This window comes from Sebastes fasciatus, chromosome 9 (assembly GCF_043250625.1).
Source record: "Sebastes fasciatus isolate fSebFas1 chromosome 9, fSebFas1.pri, whole genome shotgun sequence".
NCBI classification, from domain to species: domain Eukaryota; kingdom Metazoa; phylum Chordata; class Actinopteri; order Perciformes; family Sebastidae; genus Sebastes; species Sebastes fasciatus.
In genome coordinates, this window is record NC_133803.1 from 24,439,600 (window position 1) to 24,455,823 (window position 16,224).

General features: G+C 41.0%; 2 protein-coding genes across 4 annotated transcripts in view; both read right to left on the reverse strand.

The window, feature by feature from the left end:
- The window catches only part of LOC141774305 (gamma-aminobutyric acid receptor subunit pi), a 297,207-nt gene that overhangs the window by 154,900 nt on the left and 126,083 nt on the right, over nucleotides 1–16,224 (reverse strand). The gene's annotated exons all lie outside the window — the stretch shown is intronic.
- Nucleotides 1–16,224, reverse strand: part of adgra1b (adhesion G protein-coupled receptor A1b) — a 189,522-nt gene that overhangs the window by 147,155 nt on the left and 26,143 nt on the right. The window contains exons 3-6 of one of the 2 annotated variants that reach the window (XM_074646867.1): nucleotides 9,238–9,309; nucleotides 7,210–7,281; nucleotides 6,963–7,034; nucleotides 5,585–5,739 (exon numbers count right to left, since the gene is read on the reverse strand). In XM_074646867.1, coding sequence (XP_074502968.1) covers nucleotides 5,585–5,739; nucleotides 6,963–7,034; nucleotides 7,210–7,281; nucleotides 9,238–9,309 — 371 coding nt within the window. Of the gene's footprint in view, nucleotides 1–5,584; nucleotides 5,749–6,962; nucleotides 7,035–7,209; nucleotides 7,282–9,237; nucleotides 9,310–16,224 lie in introns of both variants that reach the window. The other variant, XM_074646866.1, reaches the window with a different exon arrangement.

The following is a 16,224-nucleotide window of genomic DNA, read 5'->3' on the forward strand; positions in this document are numbered from 1 at the left end:
TCATTTGCAGGCAGTACCCGACCTGTATCAGTGTAGGGACAAGGGCTCATTGCTGGAATGTATGGCGCAGACATCTGCTACCCATCACGCTGGAGCCGCTGGAGAAAGAAACAGATGCATCTTCTATGACACGTCTTCATAAAAAACTACGGGGGGAAATCTCAGTGGAGAAATATTAATATTTCCGATGGTATGTGAGTGTGGAAGAGGGATATTTTCATCCTAGCCCATCATTTTTCTTGATAACAAGAACCTAGCATCAGGTGCCGAGCAATATCCCATCCACACAGCCTTAACAAGGTCCTGGCCGACGTACACGGCTCTATGGCATTCCCCTTTATAAAGTGAAGCCAAATGAAAATAACAACAATCAAATAACATTAACAAATATGGTTGTTAGAGCACCACACTGTATCCAATTGTTTGTTGCCAAGTGAATGAATAAGGTATTGTAAGATGGAGTTGTGCTGTGGAGAGGCGGATGGATCCAAGCATGGCGAGAGCAGGAAGCCCAGAACGTTATCATTGTAATCCCATAATGGATGCTTTAGGGCCTGAAAGAAGCGCTCCTCGTCCTGCCACTGGATTCCACTCATGGCTCTTTGTCTGCGCTGAATTACCCTGTAATTGCTTCGGATTGTTCTGTGTAAATGAAAAATACATACAATTAGGATTATATAGAATAACCCCAGAATGTCTGTGGTGCAGACGTCTCAGGACGCTGTCTGCGTATATACGTAGGGAGGGAGAGAACATGTACAGGCTCAACGTATCCTCATACAGCGGTTCATATGATACGAAAGTTCTCTTATCACGAAAAGTTATTCCTCATTTTCAGAGCGTTTTCCAAGGAATGTCAAGCAACACGTGTCAATCTCATTACATTACATACTCTCTACGGTCAAAATAAACTTCAGTCTACACAGGAAACAACTTGGTTAGTTAAGGTTGAACTTTAACCCTAACCCAGTTTTTTTTTTGGCAAAAAACATTGCTTAAAAAATATTGTGTTTTGGGTTAAAATAACTCCGGGAGTGGTGTAAATTAAAGAAGTTACATGACGAATAAATCAGCGTTGACGTCTGGTTCCACATGGGGTATGAACACCGGTCTCCTGGGCGAAAGTCTGTTGCCTGCCCATCCACCCTGACCTCCTCCCTATGCAGCGTTTAATGCTCTTTATACTTCCTGGTTCACGATAACGTAGATTACACAAGCCCTCAGGAAGTGAGCCGGGCTTTGAAGCAAATTTTTCGTAGTGGCCAAACGGTGAAATTATAACTTCAGTGTCATCGAATGATGCCATTGGGCCCAAAAAGACTTTTTCCCATAGACTTACATTGGGAAAGAGACGCCTGTAAATCAGTGGATAATTCTTTTTGAGGTAAATCAACTTCCCAGTATGAACACTTCCTGTTCTAATAGATTTAAAATGCACTAATAGCTGAATCCAGAGTTATTTTCCTTCCTCTGTTCATGTGAATGAGACCCAGACCGAGGCTGGAGCGAGAGCTGGGAGGCAGAGTTGAAGGAAACGCTACTGCACCTGCTCTATGGGGCCCAATGGATGCGGAAGATCGCCGGATGATCCGTTTCCTTTATCACTCGGCAGTCGGGCCATTTTGGCTTCATGCGCCACTGAGCAACTCTCATAGGAACGAACGGCCCACTTCCAACGCTGTATCCAGTTCTCTTAATACATCCATCGGATTGATTTTGTGGGATTCATATGAATTACAGTGCATTACTTTTCATATGTATAGCTACGGACGGTATCGGTAGAGAACAGCTTCACAGGCTGCAGACTGGGACACATCTTTTCCTCATTAGTTTCCTGCACACTGTCACATCACGCATACAGTGCATCTTCATATAATGTCCCCTCACTTCACACACATGCACAAACACACACAGACATACCCCACTACTAACCAATGATTTTCTCATTCCAGAGCAATATCCCCAGTGCGAACCAGATGTAAGGAGAAGAGGAGGATGATTCTATCACATATGAGATACAATTCCCCTGTGGACGGCAGCACGGAGCGGGGAGATAGAGCAACGGAGGGGAGACAGGGAGGGAGGCGCGGGGAGATTGCCTGTCTGCAACCGGTCTTTCAGAAGAAAAAGAAAAGTAAAGACTCTTGGATTTCTCTTTACTGTAGCTTCCAGTCAGTAAAGAGGCCATTTTGTTCTGCTTAAAAACTCTGTTTGATGCACCCACTGCTGACAGACACCATACTGCAACAATGTCTGTCTTAATCTTTCAGTCTTCAGACTCATTTAGTCTTAAAAGTCTTATAGGAGCCAATTTTGAAAAAAGTGTGCATATCAGAATTGCATTTCTTGGAGGAATATGTTTTAGTTAGGGCTGTCAAAGTTAACGCGATAATAACACGTTAACGCAAATTTGTTTTAATGCCACTAATTTCTTTGACACATTAACACAACTTGAGATTTTTAGGTTGCAGCGGGCTCAGTTTTAAAGCTATCAAATGAAACTAGAAAAGTCATACTAACTTGTCAGGAAGGAGGCTAAATAACGCTCCAAACTTATGGTCAATTTTGGCGAGGAAAAACTGTTGTGGCCATTTTCAAAGGGGTCCCTTGACCTCTGACCTCAAGATATGTGAATGAAAATGGGTTCTATGGGTACCCACGAGTCTCCCCTTTACAGACATGCCCACTTTATGATAATCACATGCAGTTTGGGGCAAGTCATAGTCAAGTCAGCACACTGACACACTGACAGCTGTTATTGCCTGTTGGGCTTCAGTTTGCCATGTTATGATTTGAGCATATTTGTTATGCTAAATGCAGTACCTGTGAGGGTTTCTGGACAATATTTGTCATTGTTTTGTGTTGTTAATTGATTTTCAATAAGAAATTTAAACATACATTTGCATAAAGCAAGCATATTTTCCCACTCCCACATTCATAAGAGTATTAAATACTTGAGAAATCTCCCTAAAAATATAAAATAAAACAAATTTGATTAATCACGACTAAATAATGTAATCGATTGACAGCCGTAGTTTTAGTCTTACAATGCAATCTTCTTTTTTTCTGTCTTTCTCAGCATTTCTTTCTTTATTTTGTTTTTCTGCTGTAGGTAAGGGCAAACACACATCATGCTGTGTAGCTTTTATATGAAGGACCCCCCATTTCCCAAAACTATAATTATAGGGAAGGTTTTGCTGAGCACACCTGATCTCTTCCACCAACCTCTTGCTGCATATTGTGACATTTTCACAACTGCTCAGCTCAACTATAGTCGTCTACCAGTGGCCACTGAGCAACATCTGTATAACGACTACTTGCTCCAGTGTTATATGCTTTACTGAAAGCGCTTTGACAGAAATTTGAGAGGCAGGAGAAAGCACAGCTCATTTATCTTCCTGACACAGCTGATCTGTGAGGATCTGAACGAGCAACTTCTGTAGCACAAGCTCCTTCCTTTTGCTTTTAAGGCTACTGCTGCCCCCAAACACAGGTGGTGCATAATAGTGCAAAGGCCGCACAAAACCTGTGTCATGAGACCATTTTTGCCTGGGGCTTTCTCTCTGGCAATTTTGCACTAAATCACTGCCTTATATCAGGCTTGTCAAACAGTTCGCAGCAGGTGGAGAGATAACAGCGGAGAGGGAAACCTATTATCAGAATAGATCTACTTAATCATGATCTCGTTGTGCTAACCACTTGAAAATGCAATGTTAGTGAAATGAAACAGTTTCCTGCTAATGAGACGTCTCGGGGGGCTTTCGTAACGTATAAAGCGATCCCTTATCTTATAGATACTTTTTGTCAGGGCTCAGCGAAATGTCCATCTTAAGAAACAATTTAATCTAAACGGAATATTTGCTTCTTCACTGCAAAAATGCCCGATCAAATTTAAGTAAAACTATTTGATATGAGTTTTCTTCGCTGTCAGTGCAGTAAGGGATTTTCACAAGACAAGATTTCTTAAAATAAGTCAGGATGTCCAGTTACCAGAGGTCAAGATCAAATCACTTAAAATGAGATCCAAACTGTTCTTGTTTCTACATAACTAAATTCCACACAGGCACAGACCTTTACAGAGCCTCGCATACTCATGCGAACAAAAGTCTAGACCTTGAAAGATAAAGTTGAGAACATTCCGTCATAGAGGCCAAAAGACTAAAACTTGAAATAAGATGTTTTTGTCTTCAAACTCTAGTGCTTAAAACAAGTGTCAGAGCATATCGGAGGTCCTGTAACAGATACCACCCTTGTATATAGCTCTATTTAAACTGCTTCTCTTTTACCAAGTTACATCATGTTGTGTATTTACATGTTTTTAAATAGATAATAAGTAAACACCAAACAGAATTACACAGCCCTGTTGTTATTCTCTCAAATAAAATGATCCACTCTCTTCAAAAGTAATGTTAATTTCTCCCTGAGCTTAATCCCTTCAAGAGTTGTAATTGCTTACAGTAATTTTCCTTGACAGTTTGCTTGCTCATCTTCAAAAAACAAGAGAACTCTGCATCCTCTCTTGTGAATGATAAACAAAACCAAAAAGTATTGATTTACATGCTGTATTCTGTCATTGTTTTTACTTGATAAAATCAACACAGTGAGAATATGTCTCCTCGTTGAAGTACACTTTTCAGGCATTTTCTGTCTGACTGTTTGTTAGACAGAATATTCAGAGCTGAAGCTCAGATGTTCACACTACAAGACGGCCTGCAACCTTTTTGTCTAGCCGCCGTTGAAGTGTTGCTCAAGCACTTGTTGACGTAGTTGTGTTGGTAAATAGCGCTGGGAACTGGCTATTGACATTTTTGTATTTTTTTAACTAAGACTACTTACTTACTTAGATTTTATTAGCGAGTATCGTTGATATGGTACTGTGTTTTGAGCTACATGCAACAAGTATGCTGAATGGTCATGATTTTAGAATTGTGACTTTCAGCAACCTTTACTATCTAAATAGCCATTCTAGGCAAAATCTGTCTGGAGCCGCAAAACATTTGAGCATTGTGATGAGGGTAACACAGTTTATAGTCTAAGTATATAGTATATAAGTCTAATGCAGTGAGGGTCAAAGTGCAAATGTACTACGGAGTATAAGGGCCACATTGAGAGAAAAAAAATCTGAGATTTCGAGAATAAAGTCATAACTTTACGAGAAATTTAAAAAAAAAAAATAACACGTAAAATTACTATAATAAATAAATATTTGACAATGAAAATGTAAACATAAAAACAGTTATTCATTTCCACTAATTTTTTTAATAAATCCACAGGGAGCCACTGGAGAGGGGCTAAAGATCTGCATGTGGCTCCAGAGCCGCAGGTTGCTGACCCCTGCACTACAGCTATTGTTGTCTATAGCTAATGCACAAGCTAGTGCTAGCTAACTAGGTGTAAAGCTAGCAACAAAATACATTTAACTGCTGGAATGTTAATGAATAATTAATTATTTAATTTATTTTCTTATTTTTACTCAAGAACAAAGTATCACACGTTGAACACTGCATTGTCAATAATATGCTTAACACAGAGTAGTGGCCACTCTGTGTTAACCTCACACCATTATGGTACTGTAGGTCCTTACCACAACTGAGCTGCTGTTCACGCAGGTTGCGAAAGTCCAGTCCGTGGAGGTGGGTGGGGAACACGCACACCGTGTCGTTGCCAATCCTCACCGAGTTGCTTCGAGCCCAGAGGAGCAGCCACTTCAGCTGACAGTCGCAGAACAAAGTGTCAGTGCTGAAGTGCCTGGTGGGAAAACCAGCACACAGTTTTACAACCTGTCTGGTTGGTTATGTTTCTGAATTTGAGCGACTTCATTCATCCAGTAGTCGGACTGCAGGCATTTTGACAGCAGGCATTTTGACATGTCATAACAGGAAAAACACACAGGTGTAATTGATCAAATTAATGATGGTTTCATTTAACTTGTGTGTGCCAGCTCCAGGGCACAGGTAAGATGCTGTTTACTGGTCCAACTGCATGGAACCGAGCCATCGTTAATGTCTTAAGTCACACCTGTGCCTTTCCTGCTATAATAACACAAAATATCTGCAATGAAAATTATAACTTATAACTAGTGGTGGAATGTAACTAAGTACATTTACTAAAGTGCAATTAGTGCAATTTTGAGGTAATTGTACTTTACTTGAGTTTTTGAATTTGATGTTACTTAATACTTCTACTCCACTACATTTCAGAGGGAAATATTGCACTTTTTACTTCACTACATTTATTTGACATCTCAACAAGTGTCCTTGGGCAAGATACTGAACCCCAAATTGCTCCCGAAGGTTGTGCCACTGATGTGTGAATGAGTATTTAGATTAGATCCGGATGGGCAGGTTGGGACTTTTGGCAGCCGCTGCCATCAGTGTGTAAATGTGTGTGTGAATGGGTGAATGCTAGCATGTAGTGTAACATGCTTTGAGTGGTCTGAAAACTAGAAAGGCACGATATAAATGCAAGTCCATTTACCATTTAAAGTTACTAATTACTTTACAGATCCACATTATTAATACAACATCTAAATAAACTAATAAATGATGATTTATTATTATAGATTAAGCTGCACAGCAGTATATAAAGTAATTAAAATTAAGTCCACATTTACATACTGCAACATTAAAGTGATGAACACATTAATGCAACAATAATTAGAATCCAGTAAAACAATATACTGTATTTGTTTCTGAAATGGTCCATTCTGCCTAGTGAGTACTTAGGGTAATTTAAATATATGTTCATGCTAATACTTTTGTTCTTTTACTTAAGTAAGATTTTGAATGTAGGACTTTTACTTGTAACTACACTGTGGTGTTACTACTTTCCTTACGTAAAAGATCTGAATACTTCTCCCACCACTGCTTATAACCTATAACTTTAAATTAAATGTATTTTTTAATCACAACTTAGAAAGGTGAATGTATTATGTACATGATATTTATATATGGTTGCCTTACAGCACTCGGAGAGCCACGAGGTGTGTAAAGAGTCCCACGGTCAGAGTGGAGAAGATGTTCCCAGATAAATTCCTAAAAAAACGAAAACACACACAAAGACATTCATCCAAAGACAGGTCACTCCACACGTGCATTTCAGCCACACGACTGTATCACTAAATCCATATCAAACACCATATTCTGCACAGACAGAGCAAATTAAGCAGAAAGCTGTGCAACGCATGTTTTCAATTTAGGGATTACTCACAATTTTGAAAGGCTGCCCAGATCGAGAAACATGTCAGGCGAGAGACAGCCAATCCTGTTGTTGGACAGGTCCCTATAAGGACAAAATAAGTAATGGGAGAAGAACATCCTTCAGTTCTGATCATCAATTTTACTGATAATACAGTCAGAACAAGAGACAGAATTTTTAGAATATGTTTCTGTGTTAGTATATGTGTTGATGCTTGCCTTTTTAAAACACAAAGAACTTAAACAGCTGTGAAAACTGTTAGTAAACCATTTTCATTCTACTCAGCTTCCTGGAATATCTGACCCTGACCTTTCGTAACCTTTTACTCCTCATATAACCATCGTTGGCACACACACCCCCGCATACAGACCCACATGCATATGCAGTGGGCTTCCGTAAGCGAGTGGCTGAGCGCTGTCGCGTCCGTGGCTCCGTGCCCTCGCACTCTGTAATTAAAGAGCTGCTTTGCTGGAGCAGCTGTGGGAAAATAAGCAGAGCACTCGAGTAATCACCAGTTGGGGAGCACTTAAATTAGCACTCTGCTGCTCCCCGAGCTTGGCGCACACGCGCCCCGAATCAGCGCGGCTAACTCACTGCCTGCATCCCTGCCAGCCCAGATCCCACTAACTATCAGGCTGCAATCATGTCACTCACTCTGAAGACTATATGTAGAACGCCAGGATGAGAGTAATCACCGGGAAAATTACTTAAATAGAAGAAACCAAAAACAAAGAAAAAAACAAACCTCATACTATTTTCTATGGCTTAAATCATTACCTTGTGCATGTTTACACTGCACGTACAGTACGTTTAAAAGACATTTAAAGTTGTATGTAACTTTGAAAGTAAAAAGAAAAGAAATTGTTCCAATTAATATGAATACTGTCATATTCCTAACTATGGTAGTAAAGCTGGAGATATTTACTCCAGAATTAAACATTTAATTTTTAAAAAAGGGGAAATAATACAAACTTCCTTTTACAAATGAAAAGCTTTATGCATAAGCAAAAACACACCCTTGCTCAGTTCAATACACTGAGGGGTTTTGCTGTTATAGCCTTGCTTGGTTTTCGTTGCTATGGGCGCAGTTCTGATATCGGAATCTGGAGGACCGCTCTTGCGTCAAATTATTAATTTCTTAAGAAAGTAGCCGTGTAATAAACTGGACGATGTACAGTTAGAGGGTCATTTTTGTGAAATAAACCACTTCAGTGCGATACAAGACCAATCTGCTTCATGTCGGGGTCACCCCTCCGCCCTGTCGGGGTTTATTTCACAACAATGACCGGCTCCTGTGCATTATCCCTCACTAAGTGCAGGTGATCGTGCCCCACTGGCTTGCTCACGGCCACCGCTCCACACTGCTCTCATAAGGCGGTTACAGCTGATAACGCCGTCCTGACTGACAGCGCCATCACGCGAGTGTAGCACCCACCCTCAGGTTCCTGCTCTTAGCTCTTGTTTGCACCGTTAGCACCATGAGCTTTCCGAGCCGCCGGCTCAGCTATTGCCATGTTGAGAGCCATTTAGAGGCAATAGATATGCTCTCAATTTCGCGTTGAGCACCTATAAAGCTCAAGGATCTAAAGACTTAAGGATGATGGGATATAGAAGGAAATCCAATGTGCCTTTAGCAAAGGTTACTTAGTCTTGCTTTAACACATTACCCGGCACGAGATCAGTGGTTCTAATCCCCAAAATCTCAGAGGAGAAAGTGAGTGACAAATGCTCTCCCTTTGCTTAACACCTCCTGCTGACGTGCCCTCTAGCAAAACATGAGAACCCCCAAATCCTGCAGACTGCGGTCACACCAGGAAGCTCCCACTTGTGAATGTGTCTCTATTAACGTCACTTAGCACTGCCTGGACAAAGAAAGCGCAGAAAAAGACTGAAGTAGTAGTTTCAGCACTTTTGCCCGAGTTAAACGTTTCAGTCCTCTCCACTCTGTACTTTAGACTCTCCTTCACGTTGTCTCTAAAACCAGAGGACTTGTCCCCGTGTCCCCAGGAGAAGGCTATTACAAGGCTTCATCATACTTACAGTCTCCTCAGAGCCAGCAGACCACGGAAGGCCCCGGGCTCCACTGTACTTATCAAATTATTCTTCAGGTCCCTGGAGAAGAGAGACAGAGAGAGAAAGAGTCAGAGACGACAGTTAAGTCAGTGATTACTATCTATCTACATATCTGTGTGTCTGTCTGTCTGCCTAGCCGTCTGTCTGTCTATCTACTGACATGACGTGGTGGTCAGGCATTCATTTTGAGATGAAATTCACTTCACAGATCATGCTTGCTGACCGTATAAACCCACGCCTTCCAAGGAAACATGATTCATTCACAATGAGGATGTTTATATTGTCCACACAGTAGAGCGGAGTTCACAGAATAATAGTTTGCTAGCTCTTGGGAATAAAGGGAAGGACTCAAGAAAATCTGCAGTCTTGTTTAAGGACAGCTTTAAACAATATCACATGTGGCCCAAAGCATTCCAAGTGGCAACTTAAGTAATTGTGCTATTTCTAAATTCATTACTAATTAAAAAAATTGACCTTTGTTCATTATGGAATGCCATTTATAAATACATATTTCTTAAATACATAAATAAATAAATATGCCTATTTAATAATTAAAGGGGACCATTTATGCTTATTTTCAGGTTCATACTTGTTTTTGTGGATTCTACCAGAGAATGTTTACATGATTTAATGTTCAAAAACACGCTTTACTTTTCTCATACCGGCTGTGCTGCAGCACCTCTTTTCACCCTCTGTCTGAGATCCTTTGGGCTTTGTAACTTTGCAGACCTTTTACATGCACAAAAAAATATATAACGCACTAAAGGAAAGTGAAAAAGCAAGGAGGCATAATAGGTCCCCTTTAAATATGGCTGTGAAATAAATCCTGAAATAGATAAATGAGGCAATAAATATATAAATAAATGTAAATAAAATACACATTTATTTATTTCAGGGGACTTTTATTTCATAATGCCACATTTATTCATTTCAGGATTTATTTCATAGCCATATTTAATTATTTCATAGGCATATTTATTCATTTATGTATTTATTTATTTATTCATCTAATATTGGCTAAGATGGCAATTCCTAATCTTCAATCATTCTAATTGTGAAATACTGGGCTCATTCATTATTGAGTTAACTTGCACCTGTTCGCTGGACAGCACAGACCATTTCCTGCGTGCTTAAGACCCAGACCACATCCAGACAAGAGGCAAAACACACACATGTTGCGGTTTCAGCCCGGCACTCCTTGTCCACCCCGAAACCTCTGACGCTACTAAAAATGGATCTCCGAAAAATCTCCTCTCTGGTTTTTCTCTGCGGGCCAAAGAAAACTTCCTGAAATTGTGTCCCTGGTTTCCTTTAACTTTGTACTGTGTGTCCAGTGTGATGAGAATGAGAAGAAGGGTAGCGCCTTTTTCCAAATGTGAGCAACAATGTAGCTCAACTCAGACCAAAACTTCTTTCCTTTTAAAATGAACAGTCACACAGGCCAGACGTGGGCCAGCCAAAAGAAACAAAACAAGACCAATAGGACTATCAAAGCCAGAGCCATTGTCCCAAAGTGAAAATAAAAGTAATGCTTGAACTCTCTTCATTTGACACGGGGGCCAGATTGGAAGCAAAATGCTCCCATTTAGACATTCAAAGCAGAAGTTAAACAACTCACCATATTACATTGAGTACAGAATAAAAGCTTTATAGGAGCCATACAGTAATACAGATGGATGCCTGCCCACATCACTACTACTAAATGTACTGTGGTTTAACTGATGTTCATTTGGTCAATGTAAAGCATTAGTCACACATACAGAAGACAAGCCATCATTAGCAGCAGACAAATGACTCCCATCTGGGGTTAATGATCTGTATCTTGTGTTAAATTGTTCGGCCCATGGTTAAAACACACTTTGCCTGCACCATTAGGACTCCCCGGCAGCCCTCCAACCAGGTTGTGACCACACCAAAGGTCTTCTTGCAAAAAAGTATCTCAGAAGGTGTCTTTTTCTTGGCTCGGTTTGACCTCAACACCTGAACACACCAGCTTCATATTTCTGCTGACTTTTTCACAATCAGAATTACTAATGAGACCTTCTGCAGACATCCTCCAGGAGTCGTCATTCAAACACAGCAGCGAAGGTGTATCACGCCTTAGGAAGAGCACTGAAGTTGCCTTCCTGACAGACTAACCTCCCGGTCCAGTCAGTTCGGCCGAGGGCTGGCTCTCATCTCCGCTCTCATCCGAAGTTGTCTTTGATCATGTACAACGTGCTACAAAAGAGCAGGTGGAGGGTGGAGGTCAAAAGGTCACCCGTTGTGCCTGCAGCACCTCCTTTTATCCTGAACCGTCTCTCGGCTCACTGCTCTGCCCTCTCTGAATTTGCTGAATGTTCAGAAATGTCCACCTCATTGACTGAGTGCTTTATCCCGGGCCAGAGGTCACTGCTTAGTGGGTCTACATACGGGAAATGAGCTACTGTACAAAGAATATCAAGGAATGCTGAATCCAGCACTATAATGGACATAAAACAATCAACAGGGACACCTTTATAAGAGCTCAAATGGCCTGAAGGACTCCTAACTATCGACCTAAACCAAGAAACAAAGAAATAAACAAAGCATTTAAATTTAAATGTTAGAAACTGAGAATTTAAAAACTGACAACTCCAAAACCGGACAACACCCATTCCCGTTCCTGTGATCACATCATCCCCCGTCCTCCAGAACCTCCACTGGCTCCCTGTCCCACAACACATCCAGTTCAAACTCCTTCTCCTCACTCACAAAGCCCTCCATAATCAGGCCCCGTCCTACCTCACAGACCTGCTCCACCATCACACTCCTTCCCGCTCCCTCCGCTCCTCTGATGCCAACCTCCTGTCCACATCACTCAGAACCAAGCACCGGACCTGGGGCGACAGAGCATTTGCCATAGCCGCCCCCTCCCTCTGGAACTCACTCCCCAAACACATCAGAGACTGCACCAACCTGTCCACATTCAAATCACAAATCAAAACTCACCTTTTTAGAACTGCTTTTAATGTGTGATTAATATTGTGTGTTTTATATCTTTTTTATGATGTCCTTGTTTTATGATCTTTTTATCAATGAAAAGTGTCTTTGAGTTTTTAGAAAAGCGCCATATAAATAAAATGTATTATTATTATCATTATTAACGCCGTGGTAGCGACCTGTCAATCACAAGGTAGCCACACCCTAAAGCATCCCCTGCTTTATGGTCTATTTTACTCTAAATGGGACCATAATTTACTAAATGAACATCATGCTGTATTGAAGAAGACTTGAAACTAGCGATTGAGACCATAAACTCATGTTTACAATGTTTACTGAGGTAATAAATCAAGTGAGAAGTAGGCTCATTTTCTCATAGACTTCTATACAATCAGACTTCTTTTTGCAACCAGAGGAGTCGCCCCCTGCTGGCTGTTAGAAAGAATGCAAGTTTAAGGCACTTCAGCATTGGATTCACTTTTCAGACCCGGAGTTATCCACTGGTCTGAATCCTCTGGATCATATATTGTTATCATAATATTTACTAAAAGATAATTGTGAATTACTAGCTTCATTTATGAGGTCATTTTTAAAGGCAAATGAAACAAATGATGGCATTGCGGACAACACAACCTTTTATAGAGCTAACAAGTATCTGCAAATAAATGTTATAAATGATGGTTTTGTGTTATAAACTGCTGAGACACCAGACGGGTGGGGTCTTCTGCCACATAATACAACAGGATGGGTGCCAAAAAGTTTCAACAATCAGAGGAAACTATACGAAAGTCCATTTAGCATCAATTTCTGCATCCTCTTCTGTGATGAACTGTTTGGCATGATCTGTAATGTCAGTGAGTTCCACACGTCCAAACAGGATAAAACAAACTGTAAACGTTATTTGCCGTGCATACATCATATATTGTGAAGTTTGTATTGGAATCCAGCTCTGAAGTGCATCAGAGGCCGGCCTCGCACTTTATGTAGCGAAATATCTGTTGTTTTTTGTGGACGCTGGACAGAATTAATAATGTCTACCCTACTCTCACCACTTTTTTTTAACTATTTAACTTGTCTTTGGTACAACACTCACTTTGGATTTAGGAAGAAGCAGCACTGAAGAGGTCTCCCTCTCTGTTTCCCTGCCCCTCTGTCTGTGTGCAACCACACAAACAAGGGAGCTGCCATGAGTTCCCAACTGGGATCCATAACTCTTCTCAGTCGTTAAGTAAAAGTCCACACATCAGCTACCTTAACACCCATTCGGATTTATTTCCACCTATCTTGTTATGGGTCACAAGGAACTGGAGCCAATCCCAGCGCACGTAGAGTGAGGGTACATCTGGACAGCTCACCAGTCTAACACACAGATGACCACCTACGGGCAGTTCAGAGCTTTCAATTTACATAACCTGCTTGTCTCCGGGCTGTGGCAGAAACTGCAAACTGCACAGAAAAAAATCAGGAGGCTGATTGAATCAAATCTAGAACGTCCTCACTGTGTGTTAACCACTTAGCTTTGTAATTCACACATATACAGGATTCTGATACTGTGCTTACAGAATAAACTGTAAATAGGTCTGGTAATAAGAAAAGGTCAATAAAACTGTCTGGTTAAGCTAGACCAATTTTCACTGCAAGTGTGTAAGTAAAACTAAAAATATTCTAAGTGTTTAGCCATGCTATGGAGCGAGCCAGCTTCTTTTCTGTCTTGGGACTAGCAGGAGGCCCGCATCCATGGATGTATAAAAAGAACTGGATACAGCATCGGAGGCACGCTCCTGTTCATTCCTATGAGAGTTGCTCAGTGGCGCATGAAGCAAAAAAAGCTTGACTTCTGAGTATAAAATTACCCGGACCATCCGGCGATCTCCCGGTCTCATTCACATGAACGGAGGAAGAGAAATAACACTGGATTCTGATATTAGTGCATTTTACAACTTTAGAACCCAGTGGTTTAAATAAGGGCTATTTGTGTGGTTTTTAAGTGATACTGGGAAGTTGATTTACCTCCAAAAAAGTAATCCGCTGATTTACAGACGTCTCTTTCCCAAAAGAAATCTATGGGAAAAAGTATTTTTGACACGGAAGTTGTAATTCCACCGCTTGGCTACTACTTGGGGCTTGCCTGCACCGCTACATGCAAGGCAAGGACCACATGACCAAACAGTGCCGGCATCCATAGACTACTTGTACTTTAAAAACTGCACATTGTAGTGTGCAACAGGAAACAGTACTACAAAATGTGACAAGACAAAATGGATCCATATGTCTGCAACCCCACTGTGATCCTCTCACAATGGACCCATGGTCTACCTTTGGAATGTGATCCACCAGTTGGGAAACACTGACTAACTTACAACTTCACCTGGCTGAGAATACCCCGAGAATTTATAGTGGGGCCCTGTGCAAAAGCACACTATGACACTTGACTACTGGATTAGATGCTCACATGCTCACAAGCCGCATACCCATAAATATTCAGACAAAATCCAGCACTTAAATAAAGGCCACAAAAACCATAATAAGTGGTACTATAATGACTTGCATTGTAAATTCAGCATAATCCATATTTCCACATTATTTCCATCCGTGCAAAAACACTTAAACTTAACTTAAGGGGTTGGTGAATCCAAACCAACCAAAGTCACATAATATCATAAACAAACTAACCTATGGAGGCAGCGGTAGACCAGCATCTCCTGTGTTCTGCAAGGTAAAATTACTGTTTTTTCAGTGGAGTCTGGTTGCTTTAGCGAGAGCACAGACAGCTGCTTCAATTCCCCGTCAGAAACATAGACTGTATAGCTGTCAAGCGGCAAGGTTAACCAGCCAAAATATTCTAAATATAGTGTACACAAGATGGCTAAAATATGATTTGCTGCAGAACCCGTACACAGCAGTACATTGCTTTGCCTCCGTGCGGTAACTCTTGTCTGCTTCTCCAAACCGGGTGCGTGCCGACCATCATCTACTGTAGGTAAAACACTGACTAAGGATAAGCGTCTCATACCACCCCACTTTAAAACACCCAAACTATCCCTTTAAATCCACACTTCCTTTGTACACACTTGCAATGTTTCACAATAAAGGCCTTCCAGGGAAGAGAGGCGAATCTGCCACCTGAGGCTTTTAATGTAAAACAGATACAGAAAGCACTGCATTAACAGCAACAACATATTAACAGAGCAGTGGAGGGAGCGCATTGTAAAAAACAGAGAGTCTTCTAAATACAGTATATTAAATATAGAGCAGGGGAAATAAAGTCTAAGTACTGCCTCTCAGACATAACAGCCTGTCTCGGACAAAAAACAGTTTCTCTCTTTAGTTTAGGTAAACTAAAGCCCTGGCCACTATTTGAGAAGTTATGGCACACACATGAAAACAAATGATAACTACCTTTAGGGAGACTTGCCCCACATATCCACTGTAGATACAGCTGGAGCAGCTCAAATGAGATGAATGTTTAAACAATAACCATTTCCTATTCCCCCGGCCCTGCGTGTGTGAAGAGCAGGAGCAGCCCTCAGTATAAACTCCAACGTTTGCGGTAAAAGGTCTTGAAAAGCTACTGAAGTGCTTCCCAATTAATTTAAACTGCACTGTATATCTTCGCCTGCTCAATTTCTCCCGAGCCATGTGACCCCGAGGACATCAGCCTGCTCACTATGTGACACTAATGGGCAGATTCCTCCCTGAATCTAGATGATTACCACATCACACAGTCACACTGATATGGAGTCTGCACACACACACACTCGCTGGAAGTAAAAATACACTGACCAGACCACACACACGCTGCAGGCACAGCCTCTAGACAGAGCATTGCTTTCTCTTTGATAGCAAACACTATTTAATCATGCAGAGTCTCATTAAATAGATCTACTCCATGTTGATGTAATTATCAAAATCAGATTCGCAAAAGGTCAAATTCTACATGAAGTACATAAGCAAATAAGGCTGTAGCTGGCTGCAGCCACTTGGGCACTCATC